Raw genomic sequence first — 15,446 nt, forward strand, 5'->3', positions numbered from 1 at the left:
TGGCTGGAAGATGTGTCCATCGGCTCTTGCGGAGCGCTGGACACCCGCTCTTGAGAGCGGTTTGTTCGCAGTGAAGGCCTCGTCTCGAGAGACAAGGCCTTGGAGGCCACCAGCCCAGAGGTGGATGGCCCTTTCTGCTGGGGTGGCGGAGCAGCGCTAGCTGCAGTCGCCGAGGGCGCAGATAGCTTCACCGCCGGCTCACTACGCATGGGCCGGACAGCAGCCGGAAGCCGCTGCGACGCTGCCCCCTGACGCGTCACATCGGCAAAGCTGGTTTTATACAGGTAGGTAACCCGCCTTCGTGCCTCTTTGAAAGTTATGTTTTCTTTTACCTTAAGTGTCACTATTTCCTTTTCTTTTTTCCAAGATGGGCACGACCGCGAGTTTGCGGCGTGCTCCCCATCACAGTTAACACAATGTAGAGAACCTTCACAAGACTCGGAGGAGTGTTCGTGAGCACTGCATTTCGCACAGGTTTGGCGGCCTCGGCAGTTCTGCGAACTCTGGCCGAACCGCTGGCATTTGAAACATCGAAGGGGATTTGGCACGTATGGCCTAACACGAAGCTTGATGTACCCGGCCTCGATGGACTCGGGCAGGACACTTGAGCTGAAAGTAAGTATTAGGTGTTTGGTCAGGAGTTCTTTGCCATCTCGCCTCATTTTAATCCGTTTAACATTGACGACATTCTGATCACTGAAACCCTCAAGAAGTTCAGCCTCACGCAGCTGCAACAGGTCATCATCTGAGACAACGCCACGGGTGGTATTCATAGTACGGTGTGGGGTTACTGTTAATTGGGCATCTCCAAATGACAGTAAATTGGGCAGTTTCTCGTATTGTTTGAGATCACGGAGTTCCAAGAGGAGATCCCCGCTTGCCATCCTGGATGCTTTGTCGCCTGTTCCAAAAATATCAGTCAAAGACTTTGAGACAAGGAAAGGTGAAATTGTACGTACTGATATGTCTGACTTTTCAGAGTGAATGACATGGAATCGGGGAAAAGTTTCTCTTTGGCGACCAAAAAACTGGAAGACTTCATCGGTGCGCCCTCGTTTCAGACGGCGATCGGATAGTGGGGGGAATGAACTTGCCATAAGTATATATAGATTTTTCGGCAGCAACGCCAGCCACCCCAGACAAAAAATCCGACAGGCTGTCGGCTTGTCGGCTATATGTTATTTTGACCTGTCGGCCTGTAAGCCTGTGGGCTTGTCAGCCTGTCGGTGTCAGCCTGTCGGCGTCCGCCTGTCGGTGTCGGCCTGTCGGTGTCAGCCTGTCGGTTTCAGCCTGTCGGTTTCAGCCTGTCGGTTTGTAATCCTGTCGGAACATTCTATTCCGACAGGCCGCGATTGCGGCAGTATTCTCTGGCAATCACTTTCAGCGATAGTTTCACTTTCGCGAGAGTTCATGGCTCGGCCCACGAAAGCTCTTGCATTTTCCCGACGCTTGTGCGCAGGCATGCAGTGCCGATTCTCGCAAAAGTGAAACTACCTCCGAATGTGATTTTCCGAGAATACGATCCCTAGTGGCGTCATCAAGCATGCTTTATTATGCTGTCAGACAGTTCCTAAATAGAAAATACACCTTTGATTGATGGTTTCAAAGTTTTATTGCACAGTAATTCACACGCAGCCATCATATACATGCAAACAAAAATACTGTATTTACTGTACATAGGTACTATTTCTCGAAATAAATGAAGCTACTCAATCTATGTTACCAACAAATTTCTACCTATATTCATGAAAAAAGCTAGCAAAAGTACCGAGGCAATGGCATTCCTCTGCCATGCCTGGGTTCAAGCAGCACACGGGCGCCTGCTTTACTAGTACATTATTTGTAACCTGTAGTAAATATACACAACAAAGTAGAAAGCAAAACTAGTATTAAGAAATCTAATAAAGTATGTTTGGGGACCATCATTGGAGACAAGCAAAGTCTCAACATGGGTTAAGAATGTGCGAGCGGGCCTGCCAGCTGAGATTCAGACTGGTTTTAAATGATGCTGCATATACAGCCCACTCGACAGCGTTAAAGACATCGTCATTTGGGGTGCCGAGGACGCCAGTGCAGCATCCATCAAGGATGACTTCTCTGGCAAGTACGAAGAGGATCCAGCTTGCAGCATTGACTCGCCTCCCTTGTCAAAGGCTAAAAAGGCCAAGATGACCAAAGTGAGCGCCATCATCAGGGCAGCATACGAGGCTTCTCCGGAGCTACCAAAACACACGAGCATGAAGAAGTGGACGCTCTTGGTATTTACGTCACATATGAAGAATATACCACGGTGGTGGTCGTGGCACACCGACAGCATATGAATTCAACAGAACTAGGAAGGGTCCTGCTGTAAAAGGTGGGATGCCCCTGAGTGGGCAATACAGCAGGGAAGAAACAGTTTTGCTGCTTAACATACCGAAGAGGGAAAATTTGTTTCAGCAATCCCAAAGAACATGAGCACGGAACACAACCAACGCAGAAGAAAAGCACGATCAAAGACCTTACAAAACAAACATGGAAGAAATCCAGACATATACTACACGGACGTGCATAGAGTGGCAACAAATTCACAATAGTCCACAGTGATAACTGGCTCCATTCGGACCCCTTTGGCTTGCACGGAGGAGGCAGCAGCCATAACACTGGCCTTTCAAGATGCAGAAGAACAATCTCCATTGGTCCTGACGTACTCCCAGGCAGTGGTCCATTCATATATAACGGGCACCATTCCACACAAAATCCACAGCATGCTAGGCACCACCCTAGAATGGCACCACACAATAATGTAGTGCCCGGCACACTCTGGGCACAAGGGAAATGAGAAGGCCGACCAAACTGCTCGAGGATCCCTACGAGGAACCCCTGATCCACTTTCAAAAGATGAAGCGCCAACAGTGACAGCACATTAGGAAGGAACAAAGACAGGACAGGCGCTACTTGCAACTGTTTATTGTGGTCAAAGGTGGTTGAATATATAGCCATGGGGAGAGGGGGGACGAAAAAGGCGGAACACTGATTGTATGAATGCGCACGCGTGAGAACACTGAAGATGTGCATGAAGGAAATGGCGAATCTAAAACTTATCTAAAAACACACTTTCATTTGTGTATATATTCAGAGATGGGGAGCTGACACATGTTTCCCCTCTCTTCCTAATCTGGTTGGCCTCCAACAATTCACGTGCCACAGAGTCTTTACTTTTAAACAAGATTGTAGTATCTTGAAGCCTTGCTTCACATGCTTGTTTATTTTCATTGCCGCAGGCCTTGCAATGAAGAGGCAAGTTTGAGCCATAACCATATTTCAATGAAAGCTTATGCTCCCGCAGGCGATCATTAATACATCGGCCAGTTTGGCCGACGTACTCTTTCCCACACTTCAGAGGTATACAGTATACAACTCCTTCCTCACACTTCACAAAAGGATTCGTATGTTTAATGGAACACCCTGCTTTCTTAGAGTTATCAGAACCAATCAGGCGGCACAAAGTAGCAAGTTTTCGGGGTGCGGAAGAAACCACAGGAATTTTGTATTTCACGGCGACGTGTTTAAGATTGTGCGCCACTTTGTGAGAATACGGAATCACCACTGGTTTGGCTTTCTTTTCGAATGTTTGACCTTCTTCAGTGCTTACTTTTCTTTCTTTTTTCACCTTTTTCAATAACGCCTCCGAAACTGCACTTAAAACCGAACAAGGGAAGCCAGCCTTCCTCAATTTCAAAATCTGTTCGTCAAAGCTTCCTTGTGCCTTATGACAGCACGATTTTTTAAGGGCGGATTCGAGGCACATAGTGGCAATCGCACGTTTAACAGTCTTGGAGTGTGTAGACTCATACGGCACCAATTCCTTGTGGGCACGGGGTCGATACATCCAGCAGGAACCTTCGTCAGTAAGGGTTATGTCAAGATCTAAAAACTGCAAGCTGTTATCCTTGGCTAGTTCAAAAGTAAAATCTAAACAGCACGGCAAAGGCTTAGATTTTACTTTTGAACTAGCCAAGGATAACAGCTTGCAGTTTTTATATCTTGACATAACCCTTACTGACGAAGGTTCCTGCTGGATGTATCGACCCCGTGCCCACAAGGAATTGTTGCCGTACGAGTCTACACACTCCAAGACTGTTAAACGTGCGATTGCCACTATGTGCCTCGAATCCGCCCTTAAAAATTCGTGCTGTCATAAGGCACAAGGAAGCTTTGACGAACAGATTTTGAAATTGAGGAAGGCTGGCTTCCCTTGTTCGGTTGTAAGTGCAGTTTCGGAGGCGTTATTGAAAAAGGTGAAAAAAGAAAGAAAAAGAAGCACTGAAGAAGGTCAAACATTCGAAAAGAAAGCCAAACCAATGGTGATTCCGTATTCTCACAAAGTGGCGCACAATCTTAAACACGTCGCTGTCAAATACAAAATTCCTGTGGTTTTTTCCGCACCCCGAAAACTTGCTACTTTGTGCCGCCTGATTGGTTCTGATAACTCTAAGAAAGCAGGGTGTTCCATTAAACATACGAATCCTTTTGTGAAGTGTGAGGAAGGAGTTGTATACCGTATACCGCTGAAGTGTGGGAAAGAGTACGTCGGCCAAACTGGCCGATGTATTAATGATCGCCTGCGGAAGCATAAGCTTTCATTGAAATATGGTTATGGCTCAAACTTGCCTCTTCATTGCAAGGCCTGCGGCAATGAAAATAAACAAGCATGTGAAGCAAGGCTTCAAGATACTACAATCTTGTTTAAAAGTAAAGACTCTGTGGCACGTGAATTGTTGGAGGCCAACCAGATTAGGAAGAGAGGGGAAACATGTGTCAGCTCCCCGTCTCTGAATATATACACAAATGAAAGTGTGTTTTTAGATAAGTTTTAGATTCGCCATTTCCTTCATGCACATCTTCAGTGTTCTCACGCGTGCGCATTCATACAATCAGTGTTCCGCCTTTTTCGTCCCCCCCTCTCCCCATGGCTATATATTCAACCACCTTTGACCACAATAAACAGTTGCAAGTAGCGCCTGTCCTGTCTTTGTTCCTTCCTAATGTGCTGTCACTGTTGGCGCTTCATCTTTTGAAAGCTATGCACCAACTAGCCCCACAACGTGTTTTACTGGAATACCCCTGATCCACCAGCACGACATCCTCGGAGACCAAAGAGACAAAAATACAGCCACCTACACCCAGACCGTACAGGGAAACAGGCCAGGTACTGGCTCTTCTTACAAACACACATCATCATCAACCTATACTTATGTCCACTGCAGGACGAAGGCCTCTCCCTGCGATCTCCATTACCCCTGTCCTGCGCTAGCAGATTCCAACTTGCGCCTGCAAATTTCCTAACTTCATCCCCCCACCTAGTTTTCTGCCATCCTCGACTGCGCTTCCCTTTCTTGGTATCCATTTTGTAACCAATGATCCACCGGTTATCCATCCTACGCATTACATGGCCTGCCCAGTTCCATTTCCCCTCTTAATGTTAACAAGAATATCGGCTATCGCCATTTGCTCTCTGATCCACACTCTTCCCATCTCTTTAAGATAGACCTAATCTTTTTCGTTCCTTCGCTATTTGTGTGGTCCTCCACGCATATCCATACATCCAAATACTTCACAAGATGCATACACCCTGCCACTTCCCTTGGTGGGCCAAGTCTCGTCCTGTAATGTGGATATGTAAGCAACGACTTCCAAATTCTAAATTCACCCCCTAACGGCACAAATTCCAAGCAACAGGCAGCGTCCCGGGACGTTTGGCTTGCTAGCGAAAATCTAGAGAGCCAGAGAGCTCTTCTCGATCAAGCCCAGCAAGCTGCAGAGACCAATGGAGCTCTAAACTGAGGCACCCACCCACCACCCAAGACCCTTAAGAGAAATAATTTAAGTTTACACTACTACTGCTAAAGAAAGATATTGGCTGACTTAATTCAAACTAAAATTTTCTAAATTTCTCAACTAATTCAATATATAGTGGTCGACCTATACTCATGTTGGACCTATTTTTTAGTAAATACGGTAAGCACTAACTCCACAAAGAAAGGTAGAAGTGCTAAGCTGGTAAGGTAAATATACAAAGTCTGTCCCAGAAGTTTGAGCAGTTCATGTCACTACATTCTCTGCCGCGTTTTTGCTGGCTCAGTGCACAAACTTTTGGGACAAGCCCCGTAGCAATCAGTACCAGTAGCACTACCTTCTTGGCGCGTCAGCGAGTTTCTGCACCAATTGCCTGCGCACTTCTTTCAATCTTTTTTTTTCTCGTCTTCCGGCATGACACGGTTGCCTATGAAGATCCGGAGGAGGCCTGCGCAAGAAAAGCAATCACGAGTACAAAATTAATGAAAGCATCTAAACAATAATTTCCAGCATGCACAGTGCAAGTTCCCAACAATATGCCCACGGTTCAATGAAATATTTTTGCAAAGCTGCATTTTCAATAACCAAACTGCAGATTACTTTTTTCATGTTAACTCACATGCCTCAAATTCTTTCTACAGTTTTAACATGAAATATTTCAGTAGCAGATGATCGCAACACAGTGCTTTAGCACTAGCTTCGCTTTTACTGTGGCTATTTGCATGTGCCATCTATACATGAGTAGATCAGTTCATTAGAACAGTATGTTCATATACTTTTCAAGGATGACAACTTTTGTGGTGTCACGGCTGGTCTGGCCTCAGTCCTTCCCTTGGATCGCGACTTGTTGGACAAAGTCCCGGTCACGCTTCTGTTCTTAAGCTCATCTGGCATCCAATACGTTGTGGACGCCATACGGCAGAACATAGACGTAGACCGCAACAATGTCCCCCAAGCAGCCTTTTCTATTCATTGCCCGGATCCAGCATACACCTGCAATATATAATAACACATACATAGCTTGTAGCTAACAGGTTTTATACTGGACGATATACACTATGCATTTTCTCAACTCTACTGTTTTCTGGCATTCTGGCCATTTATTAGTTGTAGTGGGCTCACCTGCATGAGCAGAACGAAATTATACAGTAAAATTTAAAAAAATCTTTTAGACAATCCCACATAAAAATCTCCCAAGCATAAATAGCAATCGCTGAATTTGTTAAATTGACAATGATCTGCAAGAATATTCACTGCTATCTATAGCTCGATGAACTCACTAACATCTACCTTGACATTGGGTAGCCGAATTTCAAATACATGTGTTGTCTGTAGGACCACTCTTTATTTTCAGGTTGATCTGTGCGGTCACTAGATGCAATATAGAAATGTGCACAAGCATTGCGTTCCAAGGACTGCATGATTACATAATTATGCCATCAACATTAATGTACACATACAGAAAAAAAAACCTTCACACACGTGACATGGCTGCATAAACGTACACTCTCCAACTGAAAAACACACGTAGCACGCCTGCCTGGCAGTCCTTGCAAGGAATTTTATAGACGATGCCGGGATATTTTTCTTTTTCGAGGCAGTCTTTGACTAGGACGAGTTGTTGTTTTAGCTTGCTTGAAGGGATGTGGCAGATTTGTCCATCATAATCTTTGAAAATTCTTGACATTGACTCACTCATGCCTCATGCATAGGGGAGAGCCGCCCGTTTCCTTGTTCTCATCGGCCTGATGACACGCTTTTCTTCAGTCTTTATAAACTGGCCATGGTAGCCATTACTGACCAAATCCTGCGCCACTCTCTTCAACTCAGCTCTGCGTGCATCAGTAGTCGAGCACAATCGGAATGCACGGGTGAACAGTGTAGAGGCAACAGATCGTTTGTGTCTAACGGGATGGGCCGAATCAAAGTGCAGATATTTCCCTGTGTGCGTAGGCTTCCGATAAACGCTTGTTGAAAGGCCGGATGCAGTACGCATGACTTCAACGTCAAGGAAAGCCAGGCGACCATTAACTTCTTCTTCAACGGTGAATTCTATTGTGCTTTGGAAAGAGTTCAAGTGCTGCAGAAAAGGTACGACGTCTTTGCGGCAGATAATGGAAAAACAATCGTCGACATACCGCAGGAACAATTTTGGAGCGGGCTGGAATGTCGTGAGGGCTTTACCTTCGAGGGCTTTCCAAAGCACAATAGAATTCACCGTTGAAAAAGAAGTTAATGGTCGCCTGGCTTTACTTGACGTTGAAGTCATGCGTACTGCATCCGGCCTTTCAACAAGCATTTATCAGAAGCCTACGCACACAGGGAAGTATCTGCACTTTTATTCGGCCCATCCCGTTGGACACAAACGATCTGTTGCCTCTACACTGTTCACCCGTGCATTCCGATCGTGCTCGACTACTGACGCACGCAGAGCTGAGTTGAAGAGAGTAACGCAGGATTTGGTCAGCAATGGCTACCCTAGCCAGTTTATAAAGACTGAAGAAAAGCGTGCCGCTGAACCCCCATCAGGCCGATGAGAACAAGGAAACGGGCGGCTCTCCCCTATGCACGAAGCGTGAACGAGTCAATGTCAAGAATTTTCAAAGATTATGATGTACAAATCTGCCATGTCCCTTCAAGCAAGCTAAAACAACAACTCGTCCGAGTCAAAGACTGCCTCGAAAAAGAAAAATATCCCGGCATCATCTACAAAATTCCATGCCAGGACTACCAGGCGTGCTACGTAGGCGAGACGGGAAACTTTAAAAGAAGGCTACAGCAGCACCGCAATGATGTAGCCAAAGGACACACGGTTTCCAGCGCCCTAGCAGAGCATCATGAGAAGACTGGTCACAGTATTAACTGGCATTCGGCTTTCATCATCAAAAGAGAGAAGAAATTATCCCGATAGCTTCTTGAATCATTTTGCATACTACAATCTACGACTAACACAATAAACCGGACACGGGGCCCCCTCCTTGAGTTGTACGCAAGGGCCTTACGTCTTCCAACGCATATATAATAAAGATCACCATGCATTCGTTCATTGTGAACAAGGCACCCGTAGTGAGTGCCAAAACGTCAATCTGTTGTTTTTGTGTTCTTCAGTTGGCGAGTGTATGTTTATTCAGCCATGTTCTTTCCTCGCCAGACAAGTTTTCGTCAAACCCTAGATTTCATCACACAAGTGACATTACCATAATAAAGGATTAATTAGTCCACCAATTATGTTTTCTCGCGCTGTTTTGGAGACCTGCGTCACTACGAGCGCAGTGCACCATCTAACTTATAGTAGAAGTACAATTTCATTTTATATAGTTATTTCTTCTGTGTGGCAGCAATTTTTTTATGGGCTTGGAAGACGCAGCGAAAATGGCCATCTCCACAAGCACCGAGATCGCTTTATGGCGGCTTAGTTAGAGGAGCCATCAAGCTAGTCTCGCACAGAACTGTTTCTTCATGCCCACTATCCCACTGCTGTCATTTCTGCACACTCTTAATTTTACTACCACCAGCAAATGCAGATGATCTGCAAACACTTCTCGTACATTTGTATGCATTGAGAGCAAGCATAGTTGTGCTTTCATGGGACACTGTTCTACACAGGAAATTGTGGCAATAGTGTTAAGCAACAATAAACACAACTAAAACATTTATGTGAGACAAAAATACCAGAGCAAGCATATTACCAGGGTCAGATTTTCTACTTGGCCACTCCAGCCAATCAAAAGTGGCTGCAGTAGAGTGCTGTAAACTGACCCCTTTTCATTTATTTTGGTATGTCTGTGGTGTAGCAAGCCAATGACAACAGCACCAAAGGGGCGTCATGTACTCGGCCACTTGCGGAAAGCAACATGCGATCATGATGCTGCATGGCACAGCTGATAGACATAAGCTGCCTGCATACATAATTTATAAGAAGAAGCCACTGCCGGCTTAAGAAGCCTTTCCCAGAAATGCTGCCACACAGGCAAATGCGAACAGGCGAATGACGAGTGCCACGTTTGACTAGTGGATTAGGATCACATGGCAACGTCACCCAAGAACTGTCTCCTTGTCCTTGATATGTACTGTGGGCACCTTACTGACAGCATGAAGGCTGTGCTCTCCCAAGCTTGAATGGACATCGCTATTATACCAGGTGGCATGATGGACCAGCCTCAGCCACTTGACGTCTGTATCAACAAGCATTTTGAGGATGGATTGCCTGCGGAAATACTTCGCGATCTGGCCGAGTGATAAAGCGTATAAGCTAACAGCAACAGGTTGTACTAAATGCACATAACACAAGTGGCGAGCTGGGTCACTGCAGCATGGGACACACCATGAAGCTTGATTGCATGCTTTCAAGGAGTGCAGCATCTAAAGTGCACTAAATGGCACCAAAAATTGTCTGCTCTTTTATGCTGACAACGATAAGAAGGTAAGCAACAAGGCTAGCAGCAACAACAACACTGCATGGGCTGGGACGGGTCGTGACTAATAAATGCTGTTCGCGTTTTATGTCTGTTGCCCTAACTTGTCCGGCTTACATTCAAGAAAAACACTTTTTTCACCGGCTTCAGACCTTCAGGTGCTGGCTTAGGAGTGAGACCGGCCTAGATTTGAATAAATATGGTACTCGGCCATAAATCTAGTTCGTGGATCATACACAGCTACTTACATCCATAACGGAAAAACAAAAGGGACATAGTTCAGTTTCTTTCCCCACTCTGAAATGTACGAGCCCTTTCAGAACGTAAATGTAACATCGATCCTTAAAAAACAGTTCTATGACTTTTAAAGTTACCTTTCCGTCATCTCTTGAGGATCCGATGACAACATCGATGGCCTCTCCAGTGAATATGTCCATGTCAGCTACAAAAGAAAATGTACAACTTTTCCCTTGAATTGCCAGGTCTCATAAAAGGTAAGGATTTAAGACTTCAAAAGCAATATAGGAGTCCCATGCTATCGAAAGAGCATAATGTAACCATTACACATTGCCGGGGTATATAAACCAAAAATGTCTGTCAGGAACATTGTGTGGGACATACCACACACTGGTACCTTGCAAACATGACCTGTACAATGACGCTGCAATAATACATAGGTAATTATTTCTGCCTACACTCAAGGAACTCGGGTACAGTCAAACCTCATTAATACGTACCCGCTTAATGTGTAATTGCAGTTTAAATGTAGTCGCGAAGATTCCCCCACCCAGCCCCCATTGAACCCCATGCCTGACCGCTTAAGCCGTAGTCACTCATTTGCCATCAAATGGTTATTGCATACTATTTTCCTTCTAGTTCTACACGCACAGGCACAAATTCGGCAAAATTTCATGCACTGAAAAATGAAAGGTGAAATCGGTTGTACAATATTGTAATGTAGCATTTCTCAAATTTTTAGAAGGCATTTTTTCTCTTAAAAAGGGAAACCATACGACTTATATCCTTTATGTTTGTATATACTATGTAATAATAGTTACGTGTCCATGTTTCGTTTATGTTGCTTCACAGATACTTTCAAATTTGAGAAAAAGCACTCCGCATGAAAATGTAGCCTTCACCAGTTGGTCTTTGGTAGCTTTTTCTGGTAAACTGTTAGGTTCTGTTAAAAACAAAATTCAGTTGCATGCTTTTGAATGGCGTGCCCACCATATCTATTTGGTCAAGAAAAAAAAGTGAAATATACAACCGGCTTCGATCTCGTGAAATTTCTGACATGACCGGGCATGAATCAATGTTAGCATGAGTAGGCGTCAGTGACATCATAAGAGCAAATGTGAAAAAGTGCAAACGGTTGCAAATCTATGATGATGAGTGCCTATAGGCTCAAATGAATGGACCTTTTTCCAATTCAGCTATGCACATGGGCATGCCCCAGCTGCATTACATGCCGCGCCGCCATTATCACAGGGCAGGTGTGCGAAGTGAGTGCGTGAACCCTTGCATGATCCGCGGCAATTTCCTGAGCTTGAGTTGCTGATCAATAATTTTTCTTGTGTTCTGGGCAAGAATATTGGTTAAAGGAAACACTTAGCTGTTTGTGGGAAAGACTGCAAGCACTTTTGTCGATGAAAAGACTCTGTGAACTAACGCTCGAGCGATAGGCGCAGCGTTTGCGACAAAACTCCTGCAGGCACTTTCTGTACCGTCGATTGCACAAACCGGCGTGGAATGGTGAACATTGTACTGAAGTGGAGCGCACGGTCAAATTAAAAAAAAAAGTACCCCATGTTATCAGTGAGTTATCACGCAATTCTTGCTGAGTGAGGTAAGCCTGCGTTCTGGTAACAGCATGATGCTGGCGCTGTGATTATTGGACTTCTCGCCTTACGACCGACTCGGAAGTCACGGCGATGTTTTAATCTACGGGTATGTATACCGCACGGATTTTACCATTGGCTTAAGAATGTGCTACCGCATGCAAGCGGAAATAGCTGTACGGTTACATGGGGCCAAACGAAAAGAAGAATCTCGCCACACAGCCGATCAGAATGCATCGTTCAAGGCCAAAGCGACACACGCGTGGTGCCGCATTATGCAAAACTCGCGAGTCTTACTTTTTGCAGGCAAATGAAGCTTTATGCACCTGACAAAACAACGTGTTGCGTCCACTTACATTCTGCTTACCCCCCCGTACTGTGTTGCGTTCACTTAGTCCCCAGTACCATGCCATATACGATACATATCTCGATATAAAACAACACTTGCCCTGCAGTGCACTCGCAGTATGTGTGCAGAAGTTTTGCATGTTGTTTGTTCATCATGGTGAGCTGCTTGCATGCCCGCTCTTGAGGGCAAGCTCGTACGCACGTGCATGCGTCTGTTGACCGCCTCCTTCAAGTCGAGCCACTCAAAACGACGGTCGAGTTTATCCTGAAGAAAGTCCTGCCACGGCGCGTTTCACGCTCACACATGCCTTCGCCAGTTGAGTTAAAGTACTGACCAAGCTGCTGAAGAACAAAAGCCGGCGCATCTCTCAAATCTTGGTTACAAATGGCCTGCACATCGCATCAGCATGCTGCCATTGCATCAGTAAATGTAAAATGTGTTATTGCTACATGTGAGCAAATACATGCGCGCTAGAGCAGGACAATGAGAAGCTGCTTCAGCAACACAAGCGACAGAAGAAAAAAAAAGCAGGGACAGCCGTCGCAAGAGACTGCTTGGTCAAACGCTACCATGCTTTGCGTAGAGGCGAGAAGCGGTGGGAGCGTGTGTGTGTTGCCCGTCAAATTTAGTTGAAGTGACGGCCGCTAGAGGGGTCGCTTACTGGAAAAAGGTCCATTTGTAAGGTAGTGGCGGTGAGTAAGCACTGCTGAGCGTGGACGAATATCAGTGAGTGTGAAGTACTGCACAACTAGAAAAAATTGGTGCTTGAAACTGAACAGTGCTGTACAAAAAATGTACTCTTACCATGCTCCTGTGACAAAGGTGCCATAGAGGCCATGGCAGTTATAATTCCTGTAAAAATTACACAATAAGATGAACACAGACATGGAAGTGCAATTTGAAGTCATAGAAAGCCACACACAAATGTCTTCATGCACAAATATGCACTACATTGTGTCCACTGCAGAGCTCACTTCCTTTGCAAAAAGATGCAATGCTCTTGTAAGGCCTTCAACAAGCCTTAAGTATAAACCGCATGCACGCGATCTTGCACGCAACAGCGACAAGTGACGTGACGGAGATGGCTGTCGCATTCGCTCGTCGCCTACAAGTCGTACCACACGCGAGCGATGACTTTGAGCGCTGTTTCCCCGGTGTTGCTGGTATGAGGGCAGCAAATACGCGCCGTAACTGGTGTGACGCATGCTCTATTAGTTTAACTTGATATGTTTTACTGTAAAGAGCACCATAAATATTTCTTAAGGTCTTGCACTAGGTTCTTATCTTTGTGCGTATCAAAATTGAGTCATTCGCTTGTTCCGTGCGACAATCGGTTGTACTTGACTGATGTACATCCTGTTCTGGCTTCGCGCTATTGGCTAGTCGCTCATAGAAAGTCGTTCCGGCGACGAGTTGTAGATTACCAGAACCAAGCGATCAAGCGACAAGAACGAGTGATCAGTTTGCGCGACGGCTTGTTCCGTCGCTCGTCGCCGTCGCGCACAAAATCGCTCGCATGCGGTTTGGGCTTGGGTAAAAAATACTAGCATGTCGCGCCATTTTTTTTATATAAAGCACAGCCACATGACACAAATCAGTAACAACATATAAATCTAAAATCTTGTCAACTTTCAGTTGCCATACCTTTGGTGCTCTTGCCCTTTTCTAAGGACAGATTTCTGAGCCTTTTCGACGTGTGCAGCACCATTTCTTCAGTTTCTGCATTGCATTTAACAAGGCATTACAAAGCTGACACTGCCGACAGGCAGCAATGTTAGGTGATAAACATTCAAGTGTCATAATAACAAATCAGGCCAGAATATCAGTTCCTCTGGTCTCCCCCTGGCATTACTCTCGTTTCATCCTTTCATGAATGCAAAGCATTTGCAAGCGTGGCTCCCACGTCCACTACACGACAGATACCCGTTCATGCAGCAGACAGGTTCTCATGTGGCATATGTTTTTCCATCAGACTAAATATGGAGCCGCTTAACATTTACGCCCAAAATTATGTGTCCAAAACTAAAATTCTGCTGCTAACTGCCAAAAGCACACATTTGCGCCGATGGCCCCTCCTGCGAAGCAGTGTCTACCTTGAGCGTCCGCGGCAGTGCGTGCTGCACCCCCTCCCCATTTCATAACGCCGACCCTTCCAGACATATCGCAGACTGCCCGAGACTCTAATCAAAGGAGAGATACGTCTCGAGCAGCCAGGCCTAAACCCCAAAGTCACGCTACGAGATTGCGCCGGACATTTGCTTACTGCACAATGAGCGGGACAAAGCACATGCCGGTGAAGATTAAATCGTTCGAAATGTTAGTCGTATAAACATTTAAGGTGTGCTTATTAACGAATGAGTAGAACTTACCAGCCATGTGCAGCACTCTGTCGCATCGCCGTTCCACCACACGTCGTAGAGGACAATTGGATCGAAATCCACGACATTCTCTGGGTTAAAGTTTTGCACTGCGGTGTGCCTGACAACCGCAGTGGTCATGTCCACTTCATATTCAACGAATACAAGCATCTCGAGCTTAACACAGTGCAACGCAGTCGTTCTCGCTTAGATGACAGCTGTGGCTATGGCCGTGGATTCTATGGATGCGGATTGGCATGCGACTTCGACTGCCACCACTGCATCACCCAAACCAAACCAAAACAGAAAAGAAAAATACTACTAAAGCAATGCCGTACAACAGTAGTGGGTGGAAGCATGGAGGAAGATAAAAAAAAAACTTTTTTTTTTCAAGTTGTTTCCTTCCTCCATGGGTGGAAGGTACAAAGTTGTACAGTTGTACAGATAAGAAATGTTGAGAACTGCATCAGGCTTAAGCATTCTTAAAATGACATCCCAACTCATGAGAGTAATTATGAATTCGACATCGATCGTTTGTGTGTTTTGTATACGTGGTCAATGAACACGATTGTTGGCGTTCATTCATTTTGCCCACCGGGTCATGTAGAGTGGCATGATCAGATTTCTCTGAGCGCAATAAAAAAATTTT

General features: G+C 45.4%; 1 protein-coding gene across 5 annotated transcripts in view; it reads right to left on the reverse strand.

Annotated features, from left to right (window-relative positions):
* The window catches only part of LOC125942482 (uncharacterized), a 354,793-nt gene extending 339,654 nt beyond the window's left edge, over window positions 1–15,139 (reverse strand). Inside the window, exons 1-6 of one of the 5 annotated variants that reach the window (XM_049660674.1) lie at window positions 14,810–15,139; window positions 14,085–14,159; window positions 13,245–13,292; window positions 10,628–10,695; window positions 6,615–6,831; window positions 1,301–6,286 (exon numbers count right to left, since the gene is read on the reverse strand). In XM_049660674.1, the coding sequence (XP_049516631.1) occupies window positions 3,074–4,033 (960 nt within the window). In that variant the 5' untranslated portion in view covers window positions 4,034–6,286; window positions 6,615–6,831; window positions 10,628–10,695; ... (1 more) ...; window positions 14,085–14,159; window positions 14,810–15,139 and the 3' untranslated portion in view covers window positions 1,301–3,073. Of the gene's footprint in view, window positions 1–1,300; window positions 6,832–10,627; window positions 10,696–13,244; window positions 13,293–14,084; window positions 14,160–14,809 lie in introns of those variants that run through there. The other 4 variants (XR_007465143.1, XR_007465142.1, XM_049660673.1 and 1 more) reach the window with 4 other exon arrangements.
* Window positions 15,140–15,446: the final 307 nt, after the last annotated feature.

Source organism: Dermacentor silvarum, chromosome 1 (assembly GCF_013339745.2).
Source record: "Dermacentor silvarum isolate Dsil-2018 chromosome 1, BIME_Dsil_1.4, whole genome shotgun sequence".
NCBI classification, from domain to species: domain Eukaryota; kingdom Metazoa; phylum Arthropoda; class Arachnida; order Ixodida; family Ixodidae; genus Dermacentor; species Dermacentor silvarum.